This window comes from Pleurodeles waltl, chromosome 12 (assembly GCF_031143425.1).
Source record: "Pleurodeles waltl isolate 20211129_DDA chromosome 12, aPleWal1.hap1.20221129, whole genome shotgun sequence".
Lineage (NCBI taxonomy): Eukaryota > Metazoa > Chordata > Amphibia > Caudata > Salamandridae > Pleurodeles > Pleurodeles waltl.
The window spans coordinates 656,385,746-656,408,318 of record NC_090451.1 but is presented as its reverse complement, the minus strand read 5'-3'; the positions used below and the strand labels follow the sequence as shown (position 1 = coordinate 656,408,318).

Here is a 22,573-nt window from a genome sequence, read left to right as displayed (position 1 = left end):
CGAGGCTCGGGATTGGACCGGGCCTGTGAGCCAATGAGAGGGCGCGCTGAGGACCGGTGCCGGAGCTGCCAGTCAGAAACAATCTTCCAAGATGGTGCTGGAAAGTACTATGGTCTGGTAAGAGAGAGGGGACCAGGGAGTGCGTGCGGGGGGCTAAGTTACATTCCTTCCATTGGGAGGATGTAAGGACACCTCCAGGGTGGGTCTGGGTGGTCGTCGATTAGAACGCAGTTAGTGGCTTGGTGTAGCCAGACTCATCAAAATGCCTGAGTCATGGGCCACAGTACATGCGAATGTGAGAGAGCCAGGGCCTTGGAAATTCAAAGCAGCCGTCCTAAGTATGTCTTTCACACGGATGTACACTCTGCACCAGATCTACTTCCGTGTGGGACACTAAGAGGTCGTAGCTGGTATTGTTGACAAGTCAGGTCGCGCATCTGGTACCTGGCACAGCATGTTTACACTGCTGGGCTTATATCTAATGAATTGCAGTCTTGTGGGCACTTGTAGTCGTATTTTGCCAATTGCAAGAACACGAATTTGTAAAGGGAAATACAGGGCTGGATTCGCAATGGTTAAGTTTACTTGGGGCGATCTGGCAGGCTGTGGTAGGGTGGATGGCGTTGACAGTCTGTGATCCAAAGAGAGACCAACAGCAGCAATAACATGACGACTCACTCCTCCACCGAAGCGGGCTCCTTGCCAGAATTTCCTTTCCCCCGAATTGTTCTGCTTCTCGGAGCTGTGTTACCCACCCCTGAGGTACTTTTTTTGTGATAGCTGCTCAAGTGCCCCTTCCTAGGAAGCTTGCGGAGGCCTTCAGGTAGCTATGCGCTCTATACATTTCCATAACATAACACAAATGAATCGTGATTTTCAAAGGGGTGGTCCCGTGGTGCAGGGTGCAGTGACCGACAGAAGCTAAAAAACAATTGGATGAAATGTTAGCTGGCGTAATTCTCAGTTCTTACAAAGGGTTGGCCTCAAGCCCTATAAAATTTCTAATTGTTAAAAAGTGTTACATGCAGTTTTTTTATTTACCACTTTATATTGTCTCTGGCTTTCAGTAGTGCAGTGGGTCATATGGTTTCTATCTAGTTTGGAAAATATAATATTTTGGTTGTTATTGAATAAGTGTTTTGAAGGACAAATCAAAGCAGAGTTCTTGTAGTGCATACGCTTTTATAGAGCATGTTCTTTGCATGAGACGTTTATACTCCTGTACCCATCTGTTTATATTGTTGCTATCATTTGTATGGCATTATTTGTATGGTTTTCTTAGTCTTGGGTACATTTTTCAACGGTTTTTAAATTTTAGTGCGTGAGTTGGGTGTGGTTAATAAAGGTTTGGTAAGTGCCAAGCTTAGTAAAGGTTTAAATTGAGTAATGTGAAAGTAACATGGGACCGACCCGTATGAGTTCTCATTAGTGTGCTTTGTGTATTGATGGGTGTGCTCAAATTTTATAATATGAGGCAAGGGATTGTTTTAATGCAACTAAAGCATCATGTGGTAACTCCCTGTCACTGACAGGCACCACATTTTTACATTGAAATGACCATTCAGTTTGCACAGTTGTACTTATAAAGCTATATTCACCAAAATCATAATGCGTAGAAATCGGTATTCAGTGAATATTCATCATTTGTGCACCACCAAATAAAATGTCTTGATTTGTTTTGATCCTATTAAAATCTTTGTTTCCATCGCACAGAATTATAAAAAAAAAAAAAAAAATCCTAATTGTGTCTTTCCTAACTAATGAATGTATAGAGTTCATTTACAGGTATCTAGATGTTGTTGTGTTACAAAAAATATATCCTACAGCCTTTCTTTTCACACACCCGCCCCCCAGCAAAACTGTCACATAATTCACTTTACTTTTTTCTGACTGCAAAGCGACAGGACCTTGTAAACACTAATCCCCATGCAACAGTTTGTCAGATGACATATCCTGATATTTGACCTCTATCTTTGAAGCACAGCAAATGTTACAAAATAAATACAGGTTCTAAAGATACCTTTATTGCTCGGACTTTCACCACCCACCAGAATTCGTCTCACGGCTCAGTTTTGGAAACATTGCTCTAGAGGCCCTTTTCATTGAGCTGGGCGGTTGCCTGTCAGAAACATGTTCTGTGCATATGGATTTCTAGAGTGCATCACATGCCATTTAGAGAACTTACAATGTTCTTTCTTCTGGTATGTTTGAGACAATGGTTTATGTCTGGTAAGAAAGCGCAGTTGTTGTTAGACATGTGATCAACAGAAGTATATCTTTAAGGAGTAGTATGAAGAGAGGGCTTTTGGCTCTGTCTGCTTATTGATCTTCTTCCCAACCCAATTTGGTTGGGCAGAATATGTATACTTGCACTGATAAAGAGTGCTTTTTGCACGTCTATTAACTCATAATGGGTTTTGCCTCACCTACAATGTCTGTTGCATTAAAACGTAATGACACAGTGTCATGGCAGAGTTAACACAGCTGCACCTGCACCATGAGATCCGTGTGCACACTTAATCACGAATGGGGGTGTTGCGCCCATGCCTCTTCTAGACAGACCATATCTGCGCAGCAAGAGTTTGTGAGCCCACAGGATCAGACAGAGGCTGCCTGGTTGACCCGCATCCCTCTCACTTGTCACAAGCAAATAGCCAGAAATCTTGTGCCTGTGTGTGTATGCAGGGGGGGTGAGGTCATGATGTGCTGTGTAAGTGCAATATATGAGTGAATGCAGAGTGATTAGTGCGCCTGTGGCTGTGCAAGGCACATCAGTCTGTGTGTGCATGAGCATGGTGTGCAGTGGCCGCATGTGTCTTTGGGATGGGTTAAGTACAGGAAGGCGGCTGCATAGGTTGCCTGTGGGAGTGCAGAAGCTGCCTGTAGGTGGTGAGTGGGAGTGTCTTCATTCTGTGTTTGCATTCTTTTAAGGAGGTTAGATATACAGTTTTAAGCAAATGGAGCATTTTCCATTCTAATGAGGAAAATGCTTTTTCTTTGATCTGTCGTAGACCTTGGTGTGTAACTCAATAATGCCTTGTGAAAGGCATGAGGATGGTTGGAAACGTGGTAAGTGCCACTATGCAGTGGTGTGTGGAACTGAAATTATGTGGCCCATACAGTTTAACAGGTTAAAAATTCACTCAAGTTACCTTAACACAAGGCAGCCTTCAAGTTTCTCAGGGTGCAGTCATGACCTTATTGAATAAATCTCCAGTAGATCCGAAGTCTCCTACAGTGGTACTCTGTAGTACTCTGTACTTATGAAGCTTACCAAGGAGATAATGAATTTGGAAACGATAGTAAGACAGTTTTGTGCAGGAAATAGCTTGTGTTTTCTGTTATGGCCTCCTAGCTTCTTTTTCTTTTCCCTGTAGTGATTTTTCTTTTGTATTGCTAAGATTGAAGTGGAAAGCAGATAATTGGACCACTAGTAGATGACAACTTTCCCAATACAGCACAGCTTATGCTAAGTTTTTCAGACTCTAAAATAGGAGTATGTCTGAACTCTGTACCATTATCACTCTACAGAACCTTCTCTTTGTGTTTCAGTGTGGACAACAGTGAATATATGAGGAATGGAGACTTCCTGCCAACACGACTTCAAGCCCAACAGGATGCCGTCAACATTGTGTGCCACACAAAAACCCGCAGTAACCCGGAGAATAATGTGGGCCTTATTACCCTAGCAAAGTAAGCAGGCTCGTTGTTATCATGTGGTGTGTATTTGTCTAGTGCAGACATCATACAGGATTGTGTTCTGGTTCTGATGATACCATGTCTCTCTGTTGTGTTGCTTTCTTGCTTAATTGAGGGCTGTACTGTTTGTTATCTTCTGTGTGAAAAAACACTGTTGTGGCTTTTTTCACTGCCCCCCAGCTATTTATGCAAATGTTTATACCACCATTTATATTTAGCCTTACTTTGACCCTGTGAATCATGAGATGGTCCTTCTTTGACTATTTCTTAATGGTTTAACTTGTCTGATGTCATTCTACGTATAATTTGTGAGATCAGGGAAGTGCCAGTTTGTTAGATCTGCATAAAGAGTTGGCACTGTTAATTTCAGGCCTGGAACAAACAGCATGACGTTTAAAGTGTGGTGCTTACCTCTGCCAATCGTCAGCGCTGTCTGGCTAGTTGGAGAGTGGGTGGGTTGGGGGGGGGGTGTAGGATAGAGGTTCTCAATCTGTGGTTGGAGGACACCTCCGGAGGCCTACTCGGGGTCCGCAACGTCTTAGAAAATTAAATAATATTAACATTCAGTCTTCACCTGCTCATTAGCAAGTACACCATTGCTAAGCAGGCATCTAACTTCCTGACCTTCATGGACCTCTCCAGTGCCTTCAACAGTGTGGCTAGGTCTCAGCTTTGGGACATACTGAATGATCTGGAGGTGGACATTGGGCTAGTTCAATTTCTGTGCGCACTCCGTTTCAACCTATCAGCATCTGTTAGGCATGGCTCTGCTGGCGTGCAAACCTACAGCTTTCAGCTGAGGATGGCTTTCGCCAGGAATGTGCATTGTCCCCTTTACTTTTTGTGCTGTACATCAATGGTCTTGAGAATACTTTGTCCTCTTGTGTGGCGGACGTTCCTGTGGTGGGTGGTGGAAAAAAGCACCATGTTACTTTACGTGGATGGCACTGTCCTAATGGGTAGAACCCACTTGAGCCTTGACGCTCTCTTCTAGAAATCTACAGATCGTACCAAAACTTACACTATGTTCTGCGGGTCCAAATCAATGAAACAAAGAAATGCCTATTTCCAAGGTCAACATGTTGCTTCCACCCAAGAGTTTTCATATCTGGACGTGGTTGTTGATGCCAAGGGAAATTGGGGCCCTTGTAAGAACAAAACAACTCAGAGGTTTACCAGCCCCACTGGTTTTATTTATAGTTTAGCCTCACGTATTGGCACAAAACCTATGGCGCCACCTTGCTAGAAATCTTTAGGAGCAAATGTCTCCCCATCCTCACTTAAGGGATTGGCATAGAGGCTATTGTAACAGCTCTGCTCTTCAGATTGAAGAGAACAGATCTCTGTGCTGCCTCCTGGGTGTACCTCCATGATGTGCCTCTTATATTGTCCATCAGTAGCTTGGTGTTGGGTTTGTAGAAAATTTTATCAAACTAGCCCCTCGGACACTTTGGTGTGCTATCGGGATGAACCAACACGCAGGTTTCAACAGAAAGGTGATCTTGGACTGCCTTGCTTGCGATAGAGGCCTAGCTATTCCTTAGTTGTCTTATATCACACAGCAACTGACTGATTTTGGGAGACCCAGGTTTTTCCACCCCTTCTTGTATTTCCAAGGCTCACATATATGGGGTTAAGAACGTATTCATAACAAAGAATAGACTGTGCAGAGAGGAAATTGAAGCAGCTAAAGTTTCTGTTGGGAAATATGATAGACTGCAGTCTACCCCCCATATGGAACCTTATTTCTCCTGGATGGACACCACCTGGGACAGAGTCATGTTAACAAGAGTTAGGCGGGGTTCAGTAAGGTAGCTTTTAAGCTTCCCACTGTGTCAATTTAATTATACCAATGTGTTTATTTGCCCCTTTGAGAAGTTCTTCCTTCCCCCCCCCATCCCCCAGAGTTTGCTCCACTTCACCTTTTTCGTTTTGTAAATAGTATAGGGCCCTCTCTAAATAGTTCTTAGTCCCAATAATTCGAGCGAGTGGCATTAGAAGATGTGCAGAGGCCTTGTTGTACATGCAGGCCTTGAATTCCCCTGCCCTCTGCTGTCCAATGTGTTCCTTTTTTAAAATGTGTGCAAATTAGGAGAAAACACATGGCTTTTTGATAGTTTATCAATGTGTCTGGATGGTATTTTGCACTTTCTTTTATTCTGAGTATTTTGTTGTGTATTTATGTTTTTTTAAATCTATGATCAACAGTGATTTTTATTTTGTTTTTAAGATGTTTTGCTCAATTGTATTGTGCTTTTATGGCCGTGTCTTACAGCCAAAATAAAGATTTTTTGAACAGTTTAATAATGTGTATGTAAATAAAGAAGCAAAACGTAAAATTGATTATTTATAAACATTCTGTAAATGTGAAGGAATTTGAAATTGGAGACTAAAAGTTGGTATCCTCAGATTGATTCCTGGGAGTGGTGCAAGTGTATCAAATAGAATTCTGTAAGGACAATGAGTGGCCTCAATTGAACTTACAATAACTCTGACCTTCCCATTTTTGTATGTGTTTCTGAATTAAATACAGTAGTTCACCATGTGTGTATTTGTTTCATTAATGCTCATTTCTCTATTAGTGTGGATTGTTTTGTGGGTCAAATCATTGAAATTACTTAAGGCGAGGTCCCCGGATTCCAGTAATGATTCAGTGGGGGGTCCCTGGATTCCAGTTATTATTGAGTTGGGGTCCTCAGAAGTCCTATGGTTAAGGGCCACTTGTATATGGGGATTTACAATTTGTCATCTTTCTGTGTTATGTTGTAATGTAGTTCGTATGAGAGAACAAAGAGGCATAAGAGAATAAAGAAAGAACACAAATTAGATGTTAGTCCCATTATGTGCTGAAAATGCTCAGCAAACACTCTCTCATTGAGAGATATGGAAGATTGTTTTCTTAATGAGTATTTTCACATTTTATTGCAGTAATTGTGAAGTATTGACCACCCTGACTCCGGACACGGGTCGAATTCTTTCGAAGCTCCACGCGGTGCAGCCAATAGGGAGGATTTGCTTCTGTACAGGAATCCGTGTAGCGCATGTAAGTTCCTGGTTTCTTTTAGTTGCTTCTGTGATGCCTGAGACCTTGACTGTCGTCTATTCAGAGCTCACCTTTTACTTCACGGCATGATTCAGACCCATAGTGCGTTCTTGCAAAAACCTGATTAGGAAATATGTGTGTTGCATTGGCCCAGTTTTTTAATTTTCCACATTTATGAACTGCAAAGCAAGTAACACTGGGTGGTGACAAGAATGATCTAAGAGATATGCTTTCTTCAGTACCTCGTAAGAAATTGTTATGTTAACATGACCTACACATCAGGGCACCCTGATGGTCTGTCACACAGTCCTAAAGTGGTCAGCCAAACTAGGCAGACATTATATGGTGTAATGCTTCACCTAAATATGTATGTAGAGTTTCTATAGCATGAACCTAGCCAAGCAGCAATGGAGCATTGTACAGGGTCAAAAACCAGCATAATGTCAATGAGTGATGGGAGAGGTCGCTGGTTTGCGGACAGTTAATGCATTGTGATTTAGTGTTCTTTTAAAGAGATGCATAGTCAACTCTTTCCTAAACTGGATCAGCATTGCAAACGTCCTGATTTTGTTCCAGATTGAGGGTGCACAGAAAGAAAAGGCCTACTGTCTTATTTTTCTCTTACACACTTCTTAGCCAGCAGTCTGATGGTGTCCTAACTTCAAGGTGTCAAGACCTACGGGAGATAATGAGCTTCTCTACAAGATAAGCAGTAGTGCTGGTCATGATGGCTTTGTAAAGGATGCAACTGGTTTTGCAAATGGTGTGGGCTGGCAAGGGGAGACAATGGAGTTACATCAGGATGGGTTGATGTCATTGTATTTCTTTCGGCTCAGAATGACGTTGCACAGTGTGGTACGTCCAAAAGTAGTATCTAGAGTGGAGTCTGGGAGTTCATAGAGCAAGCTGCTACCATCATCCAGATGCAAGAGTATAAGGGGTTAAACAGCAGTTCTGAAGTCACTTTCTTGAAGAAACCGTTTCACTTTCCAAATGACGGAACTGGTACGAGGCGTCTTTGAGATGTTTCTTGACAGTGTGTTGCTTCAGGGTGAGGTTTAAGAACAGGGTGAATTGTGAATCATCAGCACATTGGTGAATATTGATGCTGTTATCTACGAACAGAGCAACAAGCACCTCGATGCAGGGGTACAGTGTTGTTTTTTTCCAAGTTTCTGCTTCACTTGATTAATATCGTTATAATTGTAATTGTTTATTTTAAATGTAAGTTCACCTTTTGAGGATCGGGCTTGGCTAAAACCGTGTTCCTAGATGCCTCTCCTTTGTCTCCTTGCACTATTAGGCGAGTGAGTAGGATGGCAATTGCCAAGCCGATCCATAAAATAGTCACTGCGTTACAAACACTGACAGGGTAAAAACAAGAGGACTCCATTTCAAAAGCTATTTCACACAACTTATATTATTAAAAGCTTGACATAACTTAAAAAATTGCATTGTACACCATATTATTTATTTTATTTTGTGTATCCCGTTTGAAGCAGAAAAGGAGGAGCGAGACCACTGCATTTGTTTGAGGAACCAGAGAAATTGATCTATCAGATAAAGAAAGGTGGTCCCAGATTCCAGTAATTTTTCAGTGGAGGTCCCGCAGGTCCCAGTAATAATAAAGTTGGGGGGTGGGTGCACAGAAGTCTGAAAGTTGAGAAACACTGTCCCAAGGTGCTGAGGCAGTGTATCGGGGAGACATTTTTACCCCAGCATGTACAATGTAGCTTTGTAAGGTAGTCATCTAAAGTTCAGTATACTTGGGAAACAAAATGACTGGGCTAAGAAATGGGACCAAATCCTGTTTTCACCTCTGTCGGACATGCTGAGCTACTCAGGTGTGCAAGTGTGTTTCAGCATCCGGAGCACCCATAGCTATTTAGAAGAGGGATTGGACTAAAACTTAAAGATGAGTGTGGCAGCAGGAGAAGTTTGACAGAAGCAAGGAGCGGGACTGTGAGGCCTCCTTAATTTTCATGGCTTCTTCATTAACTCATTTGTTCTTCTTGTCCATGTTTTTTTCCTCTTTCTCTTTTGCGTTCCAAACATGGCTTTGCTGTATCGGTTGATGTTGTTTCTTAAGTCATCAGTGTCTCTCTCTTCTACTTGTGGTAGTTTATAGCGCCAATCATCCTAAGGTGATTTTGGTGGAGTCTTCATTATAATTTCCAGTAGTCTGATGCTTAGTAGTTTCATTGTGATTTCTCATTGCTGGTTATCTGGTTGCTTACGCTTTGAAGTGTAACGTGTTTCCAGAGTGGTTTCTTGGTGCTTGAACGGTCCATAGCATACTCAAAGACATTGTCCAGCTTTACACTGCTTGAGTAACATCTATCTCTCTGTTTTTGGAGCCATATGAAAGTGAAGAAAAGTTCTGACACACTGAAGGGTTTGTACTAAAGAAATTCCTATCTTCCAAACTGTAAGACACTATCTGCTTGAAGGCATGTCTGAAACGAGGGATGATTCACATAATGTTAACCTAATACTCTAAAGCACAACGTAAACTTGAGATATGCTTTATGTACCAGGTGTGCCTTTTCACATAAATTTTTCTTTCCTAATCCCTGGTCACTGAAACTCGATGAATCCTGAAATGCATGCTTTTTAAGAGTTGTCCATCTTACCAAATTGTTTGCCGAATGTAATCTTAGCATCACAAAGCACGCCAAAACTAGTGACATGACTTGACACGCTATTCACAGAATTGTGGGAGAGGCCTCCTTGAATACACAGATTCAAATGAACTGGACTAGTTTCCGCAACCCCAGTGTCAAATCTGTTTTTTCGTGTGTGTGACGGACGAGGCTTACTTTCTAATCTGGTGATAGGTACAGTCAGTTGGAATAATGCTCAGGGAAGAAGGTGGTTGCTGAACTGCTGAGTGTTGTTCAGTTTTTGTAGTGGTGTTTAAGCAGTGTCCATGTATTAACACAGAAATGGTTTGTGAATCTGATTGAAAGTGCGTGCCCTGCTCCTAAGGTCCTGGTGATGATGTGCCAGTTTTTTTGTGACTCATGGGCCTGCTGTATAACCTGCTCTCATCGGCCTAGTGGTGATGAAGAGGCCATTCTGGTAATCTGGTGGATGTGTGGGAGCTGCATTGAGTGCCTTCCAAAACCCGAGACCGGTATTTATGATGACGTTTCTCTCTTTCAGTTGGCCCTAAAACATCGTCAGGGGAAGAATCACAAGATGAGGATCATTGCATTTGTGGGTAGCCCTGTGGAAGATAATGAGAAGGATGTAAGTATTTGTACCTTAATTTTCTGCGGTCTGTCACCATACCAAAAACAATCCAGCAGAACTAAGTAAATTTTTCTAAACACACTGAAGATGCACATGTCATGAAACAGCCATGGGGGTACTCCTTTGTATCTGTATTTGGTCGAGGCATATATTTGAGGCATCCACTAGTTTTGTAATGGCGGCTGATGGAAAAAATAAGGAACTCAATCAGGGGTTGTATGTCGGAATACTGTTAACAGAAATACAGTTTGACGTAAGTATTGTGGCCTAAATATCATTTACCATAATATTGTTCTTTGCGGTCTAGATTTTCTGATATTGACTCAGACTGGGCAAAAGTTTTATAAATCATATGTTTGGCAGAATATTTTTGTCAGATAGTATTTAAGCCACACTATTCTGGTATAATACTGAATCCGGGCTGCATATTCACAAAGTGGACAGAATATTCCTGGATACTTTTGTAAAGTAATCCCCTACAAAGACGGATGCATGCATGCATGCATGTGAGGATGGGAAGCAGTACTGGGCTGGTGCTAAAGGTGCAGGATTATAAGTGTTAGAGCTGGAAGAAACAACAAGCATTTGCAATGTTATAGGTCTCGCATTTGCTAGAGTTAAAGCTATTAGCGTTGTAAACTCCTAACCGGACGTTTCTTGACACATAAATTGAAAATGATAAGTAAAACTGTTTCACATAAGTGAGTCCACTCAAAGCGCCACGGCATGAGCATGAAGGAAACTTACAAAAGGAAAAAGAAGTTCGCTTGCAGCAAAACTTATCAGCAAAAGTGTGATTAGCCAGGTAACAGGGTTGATGTCCAAAGCAGTACCCAAAACACCCCAAGGAGGTACAAACCTAAAGCATTTACCAATGATGACAAAGGATTTTGAAGGGCAAGCCCATGAATGAGTGATAGTGATGGGCATGCAATGGGCATTGTTAAGAGCCCAGATACATACAAACACGTTAGAAAAGTAGCGATTGCGCGCTGCTATGCTAAACCTAAAAATGGTAAGAACGGCTAAGCTTTCCTGGCAGTAGCTGGTATATGTAGCGTACCAAACAGATGCTGTAGTGCCTGAATCTCGTGATGAAAACTCAGAACCAGCAGCAAATTAGTTTTCTCAAAGTAGAGCTACAGTGTGTAGTCACTCAAATGGAAAGTAAAGCACCCTTTTTAATAAGTGTGTTGTGTGCTCACTTTGCCGATTTAGCACTTTCTGAAACACCAGGAGCATGCAAAAATGTCAAAACATAGCAGTATTCAGATATTTGCAGGGTGTTGAGGACCGTATATCAAAGGGACCAGATGTTGGGGGTTACTACCAAATAATTCACAGTTAGTAATGGTACTAGTTAGGGTTCTTGTTATATTGAATCAGGAGTGATGGCGCGAAGGCAAGTGTTTCCTGGACGATACCCTTGCTGCCAGCCCAAATGCTGTATCTTAGGATCATGCAGTGAAACATTACACAAACATTTAAATTTGAGAGCAAGCATGGGAGTCAGGCTACAGCCGAATAGGATCGCTGATCTGGTCTAGGTTAGAAGTTGAAGAAATCCGATCGTTCACGTGCAGTAACTACAGGGCTCAATCAGATTTGAAGATCCCACATGAGGATGGGACATAGTTTTTTAAAGCAAGGCGAGATAAGCTATTAAAAAGCATGGTGGGAAGAAAAAGGCTGTAAAGTGCCAACTGGGAGAATGCAGAAAGGCTATTTTATGAGTAGAGGGAGATTAAGCGCTCGTTACTTTCAAGCGTGGAAGAAAGTAGCAGGAAAGAACATAGCAGAAATGAGCTGTTGGTATTTATATGGGGCACATGCAGGGGCCAACTGTATAGCCCTGCCAAGTGCCAAATATTGATTGCCATTCTCACACCTTGCAGCAATGCAGATAAATGATTTAAAAAGCGCTAGTGTTACACAAGATGCATGGCACTTAGCAGGACTGGCCACCTGATGTAAATTCTGTTCAGTACATGCTTCAGATGCATAGCTTAATACTTAATTTAGTCTACAAATGGGTGATTCCAACAGACTGCTTACTATAACTTTTCTTGACTTGTCACAATGACGATCAGATACGAGATTATATCAAACTCCATCCCAGCAGACCTTCTCAGGACCATAAACTTTAAACAAAATATCTCAGAATGGACATGCCACTGCAGTAACAAGCTAAGGATCATTGATTCTTAGAAGTTCCTGCAGAGAGTTCAAACCAGCCAGCTTACTAGAAACATAAACTGCGCATCTGTCTCTCATACTTCTCCATCTCACTGCTAAGCGCAGTGGCCCCTAACACAATAACCGCACCTCGGTTGTCCTCACATGCAACAAGCAAACACTTCACACACAAGATCAAAACCAAGACAACTCTACCAACCACGCACCCTACAGAGTGTTGCATGCTACCCATGTAAGCAAGCGAGGCAGCGCCTCCATAGGGGTAGTAAGTGTGTCGATACAAACCAAGGTCATTTGTATTTATTTATAATGTATCTCCTGTGTGCAGGATATGTTGCTGCGATATCCTGGATATAAACCGCAGTGTGAGGGTCTTTGAATTTCCGTCAGCACGCTATTGAGGTTCCTTTGCTTTTGTACTTGAATTCTGACTCTTGTTGGGGTTTCTTTCTTTGAAAGAGGCGGTCACCGTCTTCATACTATCATCTCATGAGGGGAGTACAGCTCACGTATATTATTATACATCATTGAACTTGTGTGCACCATGCATCTGTTCCTCAGTGCCTTGCACACATAGCCGATCAGGTTTATGCCATGTTGGTAAGACTTTGGTGTTTTTTCTGCAAGCTCATTATTTTGGCATGTAAACAGCTGGATATTGTATTGTGTTGAACATCACACAGGGCGTTCTGTATATATAACTGTGTTCTGACATGAGAATTCATTTTTGTTGTGACTCTGGAAAGATAACTTTGCTTTTTCTCTGTCTAATATGCAGTTGGTGAAGATGGCGAAACGGTTGAAGAAAGAGAAAGTGAATGTTGACATCATAAACTTCGGAGAGGAGGAAAGTATCTCTTGCTCTTATTAGTAAAGCACCCCTGAGTCATTGGGGGAGATGGATGATAAATGGGATGAAATGTGATGGGCGGGGTCCCCTAGAATATGTTCACTACCATCCAGCATTTTTCTGTTGTGACAAACTTCAAGAACACCGAGCACTCATTTTAAGTGTCAGAACCACTTGATTTAAGGGTTCCTGTTCTTTAAATTCTCAATATTTATTTTGTCCATAGGAGTCGAACACAGAGAAGCTAACAGCCTTCATCAACGCGCTGAATGGGAAAGATGGCACTGGCTCCCACTTAGTCACAGTGCCACCTGGGCCCAGTCTGGCTGATGCACTCATCAGTTCGCCCATCCTGGCCGGCGAGGGTGGGGCCATGCTCGGTCTAGGCGCCAGTGACTTTGAGTTTGGTGTGGATCCCAGTGCAGACCCAGAGCTGGCTTTGGTAAGAGACAACACAATTGCTCTAGGGACAGATCATGCTGGTTGAGTAGCTGCACAAACAGATCAGGCTGCAGACTAATAAGTGTTTATTTTGTTCAACATATGTTTCTTTATGGGTTTGCATGTGTTAATGTGAAGAGCTCCCAGAGCAGTGGGGTTTAACTAATAGTATTCGTGTCACTTATGTCCATATTGGTTTACCTTAATATCTTAATGTCTTAATGTGAGGAAACATAAAGTATTAGATCAGAATTCATTCATGTCCTTAGTGCATTACTTTCCCAACTAGCTAGACAGGCTTTTAGGCTTATTGTTATCTGATAACGGGTTAGGAGTTGGTTTTCTTGAGAAGAGGCCAGAAGTTAATAGTCTGTTAGTGTAAATGTTTTGTTCGCATAATGGATGGGCATGTTAAAGGAGTGTAGCATAAAACTTTAAACTAATCACTAGTAAATACACATGGCATGTAGTAGAATTCAACTAATGCCTGTGGATTTACAGTCTGACCTTGCCTTGGTTTACTTTTGATGGGTTAATTCAATATGTTCACATTTACAAGTGGTAGGCATTATCGACACCAGCTCTGACTAGGTAGTTATCACGTGTGTTACTTGGATGTTCAGACTGTAGGATATGCTATTGTTTTGCATGCTGAAACAAAATCACATCTGTTTTCTTTCTCTACATCTAATGTACCTTTAATTTATCTACATCAGATGTGGCTTGAAGTTGCCCGCTATCACTTGGCATTTTGGCTACCTCAGAATTCAAAATTAAAGGAGGGCTCTTTCTCTGCAGGCGCTGCGTGTCTCTATGGAGGAGCAGAGGCAAAGACAAGAAGAAGAGGCGCGCCGTGCAGCTGCAGTGTCTGCGGCAGAGGCAGGCATCCCTGCTGCTGGAACAGATGGTGAGAATCTTAGCTACGAGAAATTGTAGCCTCAATTTATTAATTGTTGGAGAAAGGTATTGAAGTCCTGCCTTGGAGTCTCCACTTGAAAAGTTAGTTAGATCTTCCCGCCAAACACCTGCCATGTTAAAGTGAATGTTAGAATCATAGAGTAGTAATACACCCCTCCACCCCAATCTCCAAATCTTAACATCAGCAAGCTGGGAGCATTGATGATGGTGGTTGAGGCCACCAAGATCACCAAGGCCTACCACATGTGTGGTGGGTCAGCAGTGACTCCCCAGGTTCTTAATCCTCCTTGATCATGGTAAAGTCTGCCTGCAACCCAAGTATTTTGTTTTTTTTCTGGGAGGTGGAGAGTGAGAGAAGGAGAGGGACAGTGGAGGGTAGCGGGTTCTGCACATGAAAGCGAAGGTACTTTTGAGTATTGCCATGATTCACTGGGCCTTTCTGTGAGGTGGCCCTGATTCGAGTGTCCACCAGCAACGATTACGGGCTGGATCATGAACAAGGCAGTGCTGATGTCATTCACCTTACAGTAAGCAAGAAGCCTAGTTTTCTTTCCATGGTGCATTTTGGATTAGTTACCATCGTTTTCTGTTTTAGCCCTAAAAGGTTTCCCAAAAGAACTGCTCGTCGTAGCTTGATTTGATTTTTAAAGTACCAAGAAAACAGCCTAAACCATGAGAAACAACTTAATTCTACTGTGTGGCTGTCTTTCTTCGTTTTGGTCACCCGGAGATTTGACAGCACGTCTACCAGATGTGTTTGGGTAGCTGCACAATGATTTCAGTTGAATCATTCTAAGCATGCTGTTAAAAAAAAAAGACTGAATGATTGACTTCTGAATAATAAGCTGCCAGAAAGCGCGGTCTCACATGGAGCGGGCGGTGAGTCGCTAGGGGCACTTGGTGTACGGGCGTTTAAGGGTACAAGGCAGGCTCTTCAGTCGCTGTTGGGATGTGAGGTTTGCTTGGTGATCACAAGGAAGGATTTGTGACTGATGGATTACGTGACATGAAATGGAAGGGATAGAACTTTAGTTGTGAAATAATTGCCTTGTCTTGTCTAATCCAATTATTTGATACTTAAATTGTTTTGTTTGAGTTCTTAATTAAGTCATTTGCTGTGGTGATCCCCTGTGCTGCCTGTCTGTTCTTACTCCTACCTTGCCTTGTTCTGTCTTTCTCTGTTTCCCTAGATTCTGAAGAAGCTTTATTGAAAATGACGATTGGTCAGCAGGAAACCGGGCGGCCTGGCCTGCCTGATTTCAGCAGTATGACGGAGGATGAGCAGATAGCATATGCCATGCAGATGTCCCTGCAAGGAGCAGGTGAGTTCACACAGCCAGTCTGTCTCCTTTCTACCTCTTGCTCCTTTACCAGTGTCTCTTCTGATCCAGGAGAACTAGAGCAGCGAGATGGTGCACCGCGTCTAAATTCAGCAACAACAACAAAAAAACTGTTTTCCTACCAAGATGTATAAGTTAGTTCCTTGCCTTTTCAGTCTTAAAATTAACTGATTTTTAGGAGAAAAAAAGGGGTAGCTTTTGACTATGGAGCATTGTACATTTGTATTCAGTGCACGTTATTTAGGTTGATATCTTAAAGCAGGCCACCTTGGATCAGTGCAGGTCTAAATATTTGATTTATTTGAAGGCATGTTTACTGAGAACGTGACAAATGCAAATCCTTGTTGATGTAGGTGCCAGTCCCTAGTAACACATTGCCTATGTTTGTATAAAGGACAACTGGTTAATATGGAAAAGATTGTATCCTATTTCAAACCCTTTACTTCAAACATACATGTATTTTTGTTACAACTGAGCTTATCTCAAGTATAAGATGGTCGCCCCCCAATCCACCTGGTACACCCCTCGCAAGTCCTCACCGATACCCTCAAAGGGGCTGTCTTTGCGGATCCTCAGCTGCTCCTCTTCCGCCGTGCCCTAGCTTTACACCCCCCTTCACTGCAGAGAATGAAGTTTATGCTTGACATCCCTCAGAGGGAGTAGTAAAATGCATGTTCTCATTTTTTCTTCTCTTGGCACTAAAAGTGTACAGTTCATTTGAAGGAAAATCCCATCTAAGTGTTGTAAACCCAACTTGGAAAGCAGTACTGACTTACTCTATAGTAGCAACTCCTAGTGGAGTTGCTTTAGATCAATAAATTCACTTGAACTCCATCAAAAGAAGCTTTGAAAACAGTCAGTGCGGATGTCAGTTTTCTTGCCTCCAATGGAGATTCAAAACAGGAGTTGGGGTTGCTGTTTTTACACTATGTTCAGTTGGCTTAACCGCATAACATGGGAAGCAGAACATTATTAAATTAAGTCTTTGGATACTGTACAATTGTTTTTCTCTTTGGTGTTCCTTAAAATAGGAACGTTTTGTGTTGGTTATATTGTAAAATCATAACTCAGTCCGCCCTCTGAATTTGCCGGTCAGTTCCTAAGCCAGGTGGCTTTCTCAATTCTGCAAGGACCTTAGCCACCATCTGAAGCTTTCAGATGCTGTTGTGAATGTCAAGCAGTTACAAAATCATCATCACGCGTCTTCTACTGTACTTGTTTAAATCATCCAGGACTGTGCCAAATAAGCCATCCCTCTTTCCTTGTGGTGTAGCTCCTTTGTCCAGATTATTAGAGGCCCCGAATCTCCAGTAGGACAGAGGCTTTCTTCCTGCTAGGTGAGGTTCTGGCATCACTCAGGACCCAGAGCTCTGAAGCCAGCCAGCCAGGAAGTGCCATGTCCCAGTATTAGTTGAGGTGCAGAAGAAAGTGCGTCTGATTCGAGTTCAGGGTCATTATGGTTATCTCAAAGAGCAGGGGAATAATACCTTATTTTTACCTTTTGAAGTTAGGAGCAGTTTCTGGCTGTGGCCTCCTTGCACATAGTGAGCCTGTGGTTAGTCTGCTCAGATTATAGACGAATGCAGTGCAGCTTAAGGGTTCGATGTTAGGTAATTCTACATCAACTGTGGGGGAATGTAATAGTATCAGAGGTTTACCATTGGAGATAATGTTTAGTGCAAGCGCCTTCCAGAAGTGCTCGACTCGGCCTTGGACCATCTTTTAAAAAGTGTGATGCACTTACCAGAGGCAACAAAACTGCGACCACTCGGATTGGATGGAGAAACCCCTGATGTGAGACTGACTCTGAGACTTTTTAAAGGTGTGGTCCATTGTAGAGATTTATACAGCAGCTATGTGGGCCACAGCTTCTGTTTGTAAGGGTGTTTCTAGTTAAGAAGGACAGACATGACTAAGAATACTGGAACGAGCATCAGAGGAATTTGTATTTTCTGTCTTGTTAGCTTTTGTGTTTTGGGGTAAGAGGTTTAAGATTTGAATTATAGTACTCGCAGTAGCGCAAGATGACAAAATAAATTGTCTAACCCTTTTATAAGATGCTTGTGGGACTTTTCCATACTTTAAACTTGTTATTGATTATTACTGGTGCAAAATCAAAGAGCAAAATTTTTCAGCTTTTCTGTTTCTATCAGGATTCAAAAACCACACAGCCATCTAAATTATCAGTTGCATTTAATTTGGTTATCAGACGCCCTTCAGGCTGAAAGTATCCTGTGTGTATGGGCTCTTGTAAACAAGACCGCCTTCTCTCTTGTCATTGCAGAGTACGTGCCAGGAGAGTCTGCTGATCTTGACAGTGGTGCTGCCATGGACACATCTGAGCCTTCAAAGGTAACTGCATATATCTTTCCAATAAACCGGTTTGGCTTTGGTAATCTTGGGTGTTGTTCAGCACTACACTCTTTGCTAACTTTATATTGAGTTCAGTTTGCTGTTGATTATTGTAATCCGTTTATTGGGAAACCTGATGCCATTTCCATGACATTGTGATACTGCCACCGCTGGGCATTTTATCAGCTTGAGCTAGGGCGGGCAGCAGCCACAGCTGGGGCAGAACAAAGGTCCGCAGGTGCCCAGACTGAACCTTTCCCACACAAGCAGTAAATGAGTATCTCACATTAAGCCTGATTTTTTTTTTTTTTTTTTTTTTTGGTGAATTGGAGTGTACAGATGTGTGTCGATGGCAGCATTTAGGTCATTAGGCTAGATCGAAAGGGAAAGTAGCCAGATTTATCTCCTGAAACTGGGGTTGAAGTCACCTACCTGTCATGAGGAACCCCTCATCTAAACTGTTTCCACCATGTTTTTATAGTGTTTGAGTTTATGTCCCCCATGATCTGTGCATCGCGAAGTATCCCCACCCCATGACCTGATCATGCACTTGGACACCGTAGTAGAAACTGCCTCCATTCCCCATACCTACACGTGAGAACATACACCAGCTCCAATGCTCTGTGCTTGATTTTGAATCCTAGTGTAATGGCATGAACATTCAGTTTCCTAAGTAAGCCATTGTGCACTTATGGAAAAGGCCATTGCGAGTCACCTGTACGTTAGAAAGTACCTCAGTCTGCCCTGCTCTGTTAATAGAGTAGTGGTAATCGCTGCATGCAGTGAGTGGTCGCTCACCAAGTTCTTTTAGGGTCCATGGCAGGAATCTTCAGTTTCATTCCTCATGAACCACTCACCAGCTAGTTCTTTCTTTCAGGACGAGGAGGAGTATGATGTGATGCAGGACCCAGAGTTCCTGCAGAGTGTACTCGAAAACCTTCCTGGCGTGGACCCAAACAACGAAGCCATCCGCAATGCCATGGGCTCCCTAGCTTCGCAAGCAAGCAAAGACACCAAGAAGGAGAAGAAAGAAGAAGACAAAAAATGACACTCTGGCACACCAAGGCGACGGAGTGATTGGCTCGGCTCTGCGTGTCCCAGTCCGGTTACTCTAATACCACAGTGCAGATTGTTCTCTACCGAGGGTAGCAATCCAATGGCTGTAAGAGAGCTTTTTTTTTCTTTATATCGTTAATAAATAAAAATTTAAAAAGAAATGCTTTGTATCCAGAGGAGCCATTCTCTTTTTGATTATTTAGATATATTTTTGTCAACCAAGGATTTGAACAGCATTGTTAAGCTACAGCGGGCACTTAGCTCAAACCAAGTCTTCGAGTTGTGAGTCCTGTTTTCTTAAGAATTGGAAGAATCGAAGAGACCACTTTTGATCAGTGCCACATTGATGAGTTGGCCAAAGAAACAATGTGGCTTGAGTTTCTTACCCTTGATGCTGGGTTGCTACTACCTAGTGCAAGTGGGAGTAGAACCTCTTCTTTGCTAATTGGTGTGCTGGGAAGCAGCAGTGCACGTGAAAGAAGCTAAGGCTGGGCACTGGTCTTCCGTACAAGAGATGGATGATGGACATCCACAGAAGCCCAAGCCAATCTCCTTGAGCCTACTCCTTTTCTATTAGATTAGCTCAGGTTTTGACGTCACAGCACGAGTTACTGCTGTTTGGTCTGCTCTTTCTGATGTGAATATCTGTATCCCGGCCACCATATATTCAACGCTTCTCTCCTTTATTCACTCCCTAAGGCAAACTTTTTGAGTTTCAACAAGTCTTGCCTTTGGTTTTACTTGCCTGCTACTGTGAGCATCGTTCCTCTGATAATTCTTTCTGACCTCTTCCTGTTCTTATTGAAAAGCTCCAAGACTCGTGGGTTATCTCCTCTGATTTAAGATTTGTCTTTGAATGTTCTGACTAAACGTAATAACTTTTGTGGAAAAATTAAAAGGGACAACACAGGGCATACGTTGAAGCAGTGAGCTGTGTGTGCAGGCGGTGAGCTTTAGTTTGCTGAGAACAGCACTTCGATCCATGAGTGGCGGTACTCTACCCTCCCTGGCTTTGGTCTTATTTTAGATATAACAGTTTAACAAGAAAAATCACATAACTTTGCCTCTTGTTTTTGATCTTCAGAATCGTTTTTAAATAACACATTTTAATGTTTTTTTCGCACATGGGTTCATGTGGCCTGCATGGCCTTTCATTCAAAAACATGGTAGTCAACACCAACCGTACAGTAATATAATTGCCATCTTTTTTGCCATTAGGGCAGATTTCTTACAAAATGAGTCCATGGGGCCCAAATCTCATATTTCTGGGGTATTTCTCTGGCCTTATATACTCCCCATGGCATCCATAATACCTAGTAATGTTAGCTTGGGGTCCAGGAATTACTACCTTCCTGTTATCTCCCCAATGAGTTTGTTTACTTCTCCCCAGTATGCCTGCACTGCCGGGGGCTCCCAGATCATATGATGGAAGGAGCCAGGGCCCAGGCTGCAGCTGAGACACTCAGGGCCCCGGGCTTTTGGATCTGCAGCATCTGTGTAGCGGGTACTACATTTGAATCATTGTGAAGCGGGCGATTAAATGGCTCAAAAATTAAAAACTGTGTTTTGAATATTTAGAAAAGACTGAAGTGAAACAACTTAGTTTACAGTTCAGCCTCAAGCCTCATGTTTGTTTGTAGTTTTTTTTTTTTTTTTTCAAAACATATTTCTTTCTTGCCTGTATTAAATTTAGGTTTAAATATTTATTTTCTCAGATTCATATGAAACGTCTTTATTTTTTTGTGTAGATTTGACAGCTTAAGTGGTCAGGTATCTATCTCCCACTTCTTGAGTGTTGGGCTTCTCTGAGTTTTGTATTTTCCTAGCTTTCATTATCTTGTGTCAGATATGTGCAGAAATTATTTAAGAAGAGGACGGTGACTATAGTGGCTGAGTTTTTCCATGAATCAGAATTGTCACTCTTTGCGTTGTTGTTCTTGCGTCTGGTGGAAAAATAAAGCACGTGGTCTACAAAAAATAAAGTAACTTAAGAAGGAAAAAGTGTAGACAGCAGCTGTCTGCGTGTGTGAAATGATTTAGTTATACTTTGTGAATATTCCCACGTACAAATTTCCTGAAGAGTCCATAGGAAAGCAGCTCTAGAGATTAGACATTGATCAAAAAAATTCATAGGACGTTAGAGCCGCCTATGCAGTTGTCTGTCGGTTTGCCTTCTTGATGAAACTGCAGTTCCCACTCTCTTTGCTTTAACTCTGTAAATTCTGCATCTGTGTTTCAAAACTCATCAATCGTTGAAGTTATAAAATGTCCTAGGGCAGGCTCAAAATTGGCTAAACCTAGTAGGAAGTCCTCGAATACCAGCTGAGAGAGACCCAAAAAGTAAGCCAATGTGACTGTAGAAGTGAGCATCCTTCAGGTGAATACCCAAGGCCTGTCCTCGCTTTCCAGCAGCAGTAAAGGTGACTAACAAATAGCCTATTTCCACAAGGGAGCAAACCTTTCCGAATAAAGGCATTTAAATCCAGGCTCCTCTAGAGAATGCCAGTGCATATTTAGAGAATATACTTTTTCAAATGAGTAGTTGTTAGAATTTACCCCATCCATTACACACTTTTGGTTCCTTTCCTCGTTTATTCAGAGAAAGACCTATTGTTCTTCAGTGTTAATTCCCCTCCTTGATTCTTGCTCGAGTTAGATTATCTGTTTTGTCCTGTTATTATTACTGTTACATTTAATCTTTTGTTCTATGTGCACAGCAGCCACATTCTCACGAGCGTTGAAGCTCTATAAAAAACTTACAAATAAATAATAAAAATTTCCCAGTGAACGAAGAACCACTGTGTGACAGGATTGGAATTTCAACAAGTCTTCCAGGAGGACATCTGGATCTGACTTTTGCTTTGCGTCCTCCCTGGTGGCCTAAGAAAAAGTAGTTCCCCTCACCCAATGAGCTGGAGTGACTAACAGGAGAAACACTCACTGATTCTTAAAGATTTCAAGTCAACTGGATACATTTTAGCTTTCAGAAATGAACCAGGAGTTTTGACCTTGGTGCAATTTGTAAAACTGCATTAGTGGCTGTAGATTTTCTCCCCCGTAGCCTCTACAAGGTTATTTCTCTGTCCACAGTGCTGCCCACTAACACAGCAAAGTTACCTGGAACCCTAAAAATGAAAATCTGTTGAATAAGATTTGCAAAATATGATAGATTTGACATGATAAACGATTACGCTCTGCATGGAACAATAATCATGAACAGCCTTCCAATGTATGCTGTGTGTCTTTACAGCGAGAGGAGAGTCACAGTGCCCGTTATATGGGTTTTACTATGCTAAGCTTCCAAGAACCCTTCTTTGCCACCCCCTCCCCAACCTCATACGGAGTGCTGTTTTTTTGTAGTGAGACAAGGAGGGGGTGCAGACCCCACAATGGGTACCACTAAAAGTTGCCTTGATGCACCCT

The 22,573-nt window shown here is 42.2% G+C and overlaps 1 protein-coding gene across 1 annotated transcript; it reads left to right on the top strand.

The window, feature by feature from the left end:
* PSMD4 (proteasome 26S subunit ubiquitin receptor, non-ATPase 4) lies at positions 1-19,311 on the top strand. The gene is made up of 10 exons (XM_069218362.1): positions 1-117; positions 3,553-3,693; positions 6,628-6,742; positions 9,908-9,994; positions 12,972-13,042; positions 13,272-13,485; positions 14,283-14,391; positions 15,593-15,724; positions 18,027-18,094; positions 18,972-19,311. Exons 1-10 carry the CDS (start codon positions 92-94, stop codon positions 19,140-19,142), a joined length of 1,134 nt encoding a protein of 377 aa, XP_069074463.1. The 5' UTR covers positions 1-91; the 3' UTR covers positions 19,143-19,311.
* The last annotated feature ends 3,262 nt before the right edge of the window (positions 19,312-22,573 follow it).

What these genes read in the sequence shown, in the direction of transcription:
- PSMD4 (XM_069218362.1), top strand. Translation starts at nt 92, where the DNA reads ATGGTGCTGGAAAGTACTATGGTCTG. An exon ending in CAGACCCAGAGCTGGCTTTG is followed by an intron (nt 13,486 to 14,282) that starts GTAAGAGACAAC and finishes CTTTCTCTGCAG; the next exon opens with GCGCTGCGTGTCTCTATGGA. An exon ending in CCCTGCTGCTGGAACAGATG is followed by an intron (nt 14,392 to 15,592) that starts GTGAGAATCTTA and finishes CTGTTTCCCTAG; the next exon opens with ATTCTGAAGAAGCTTTATTG.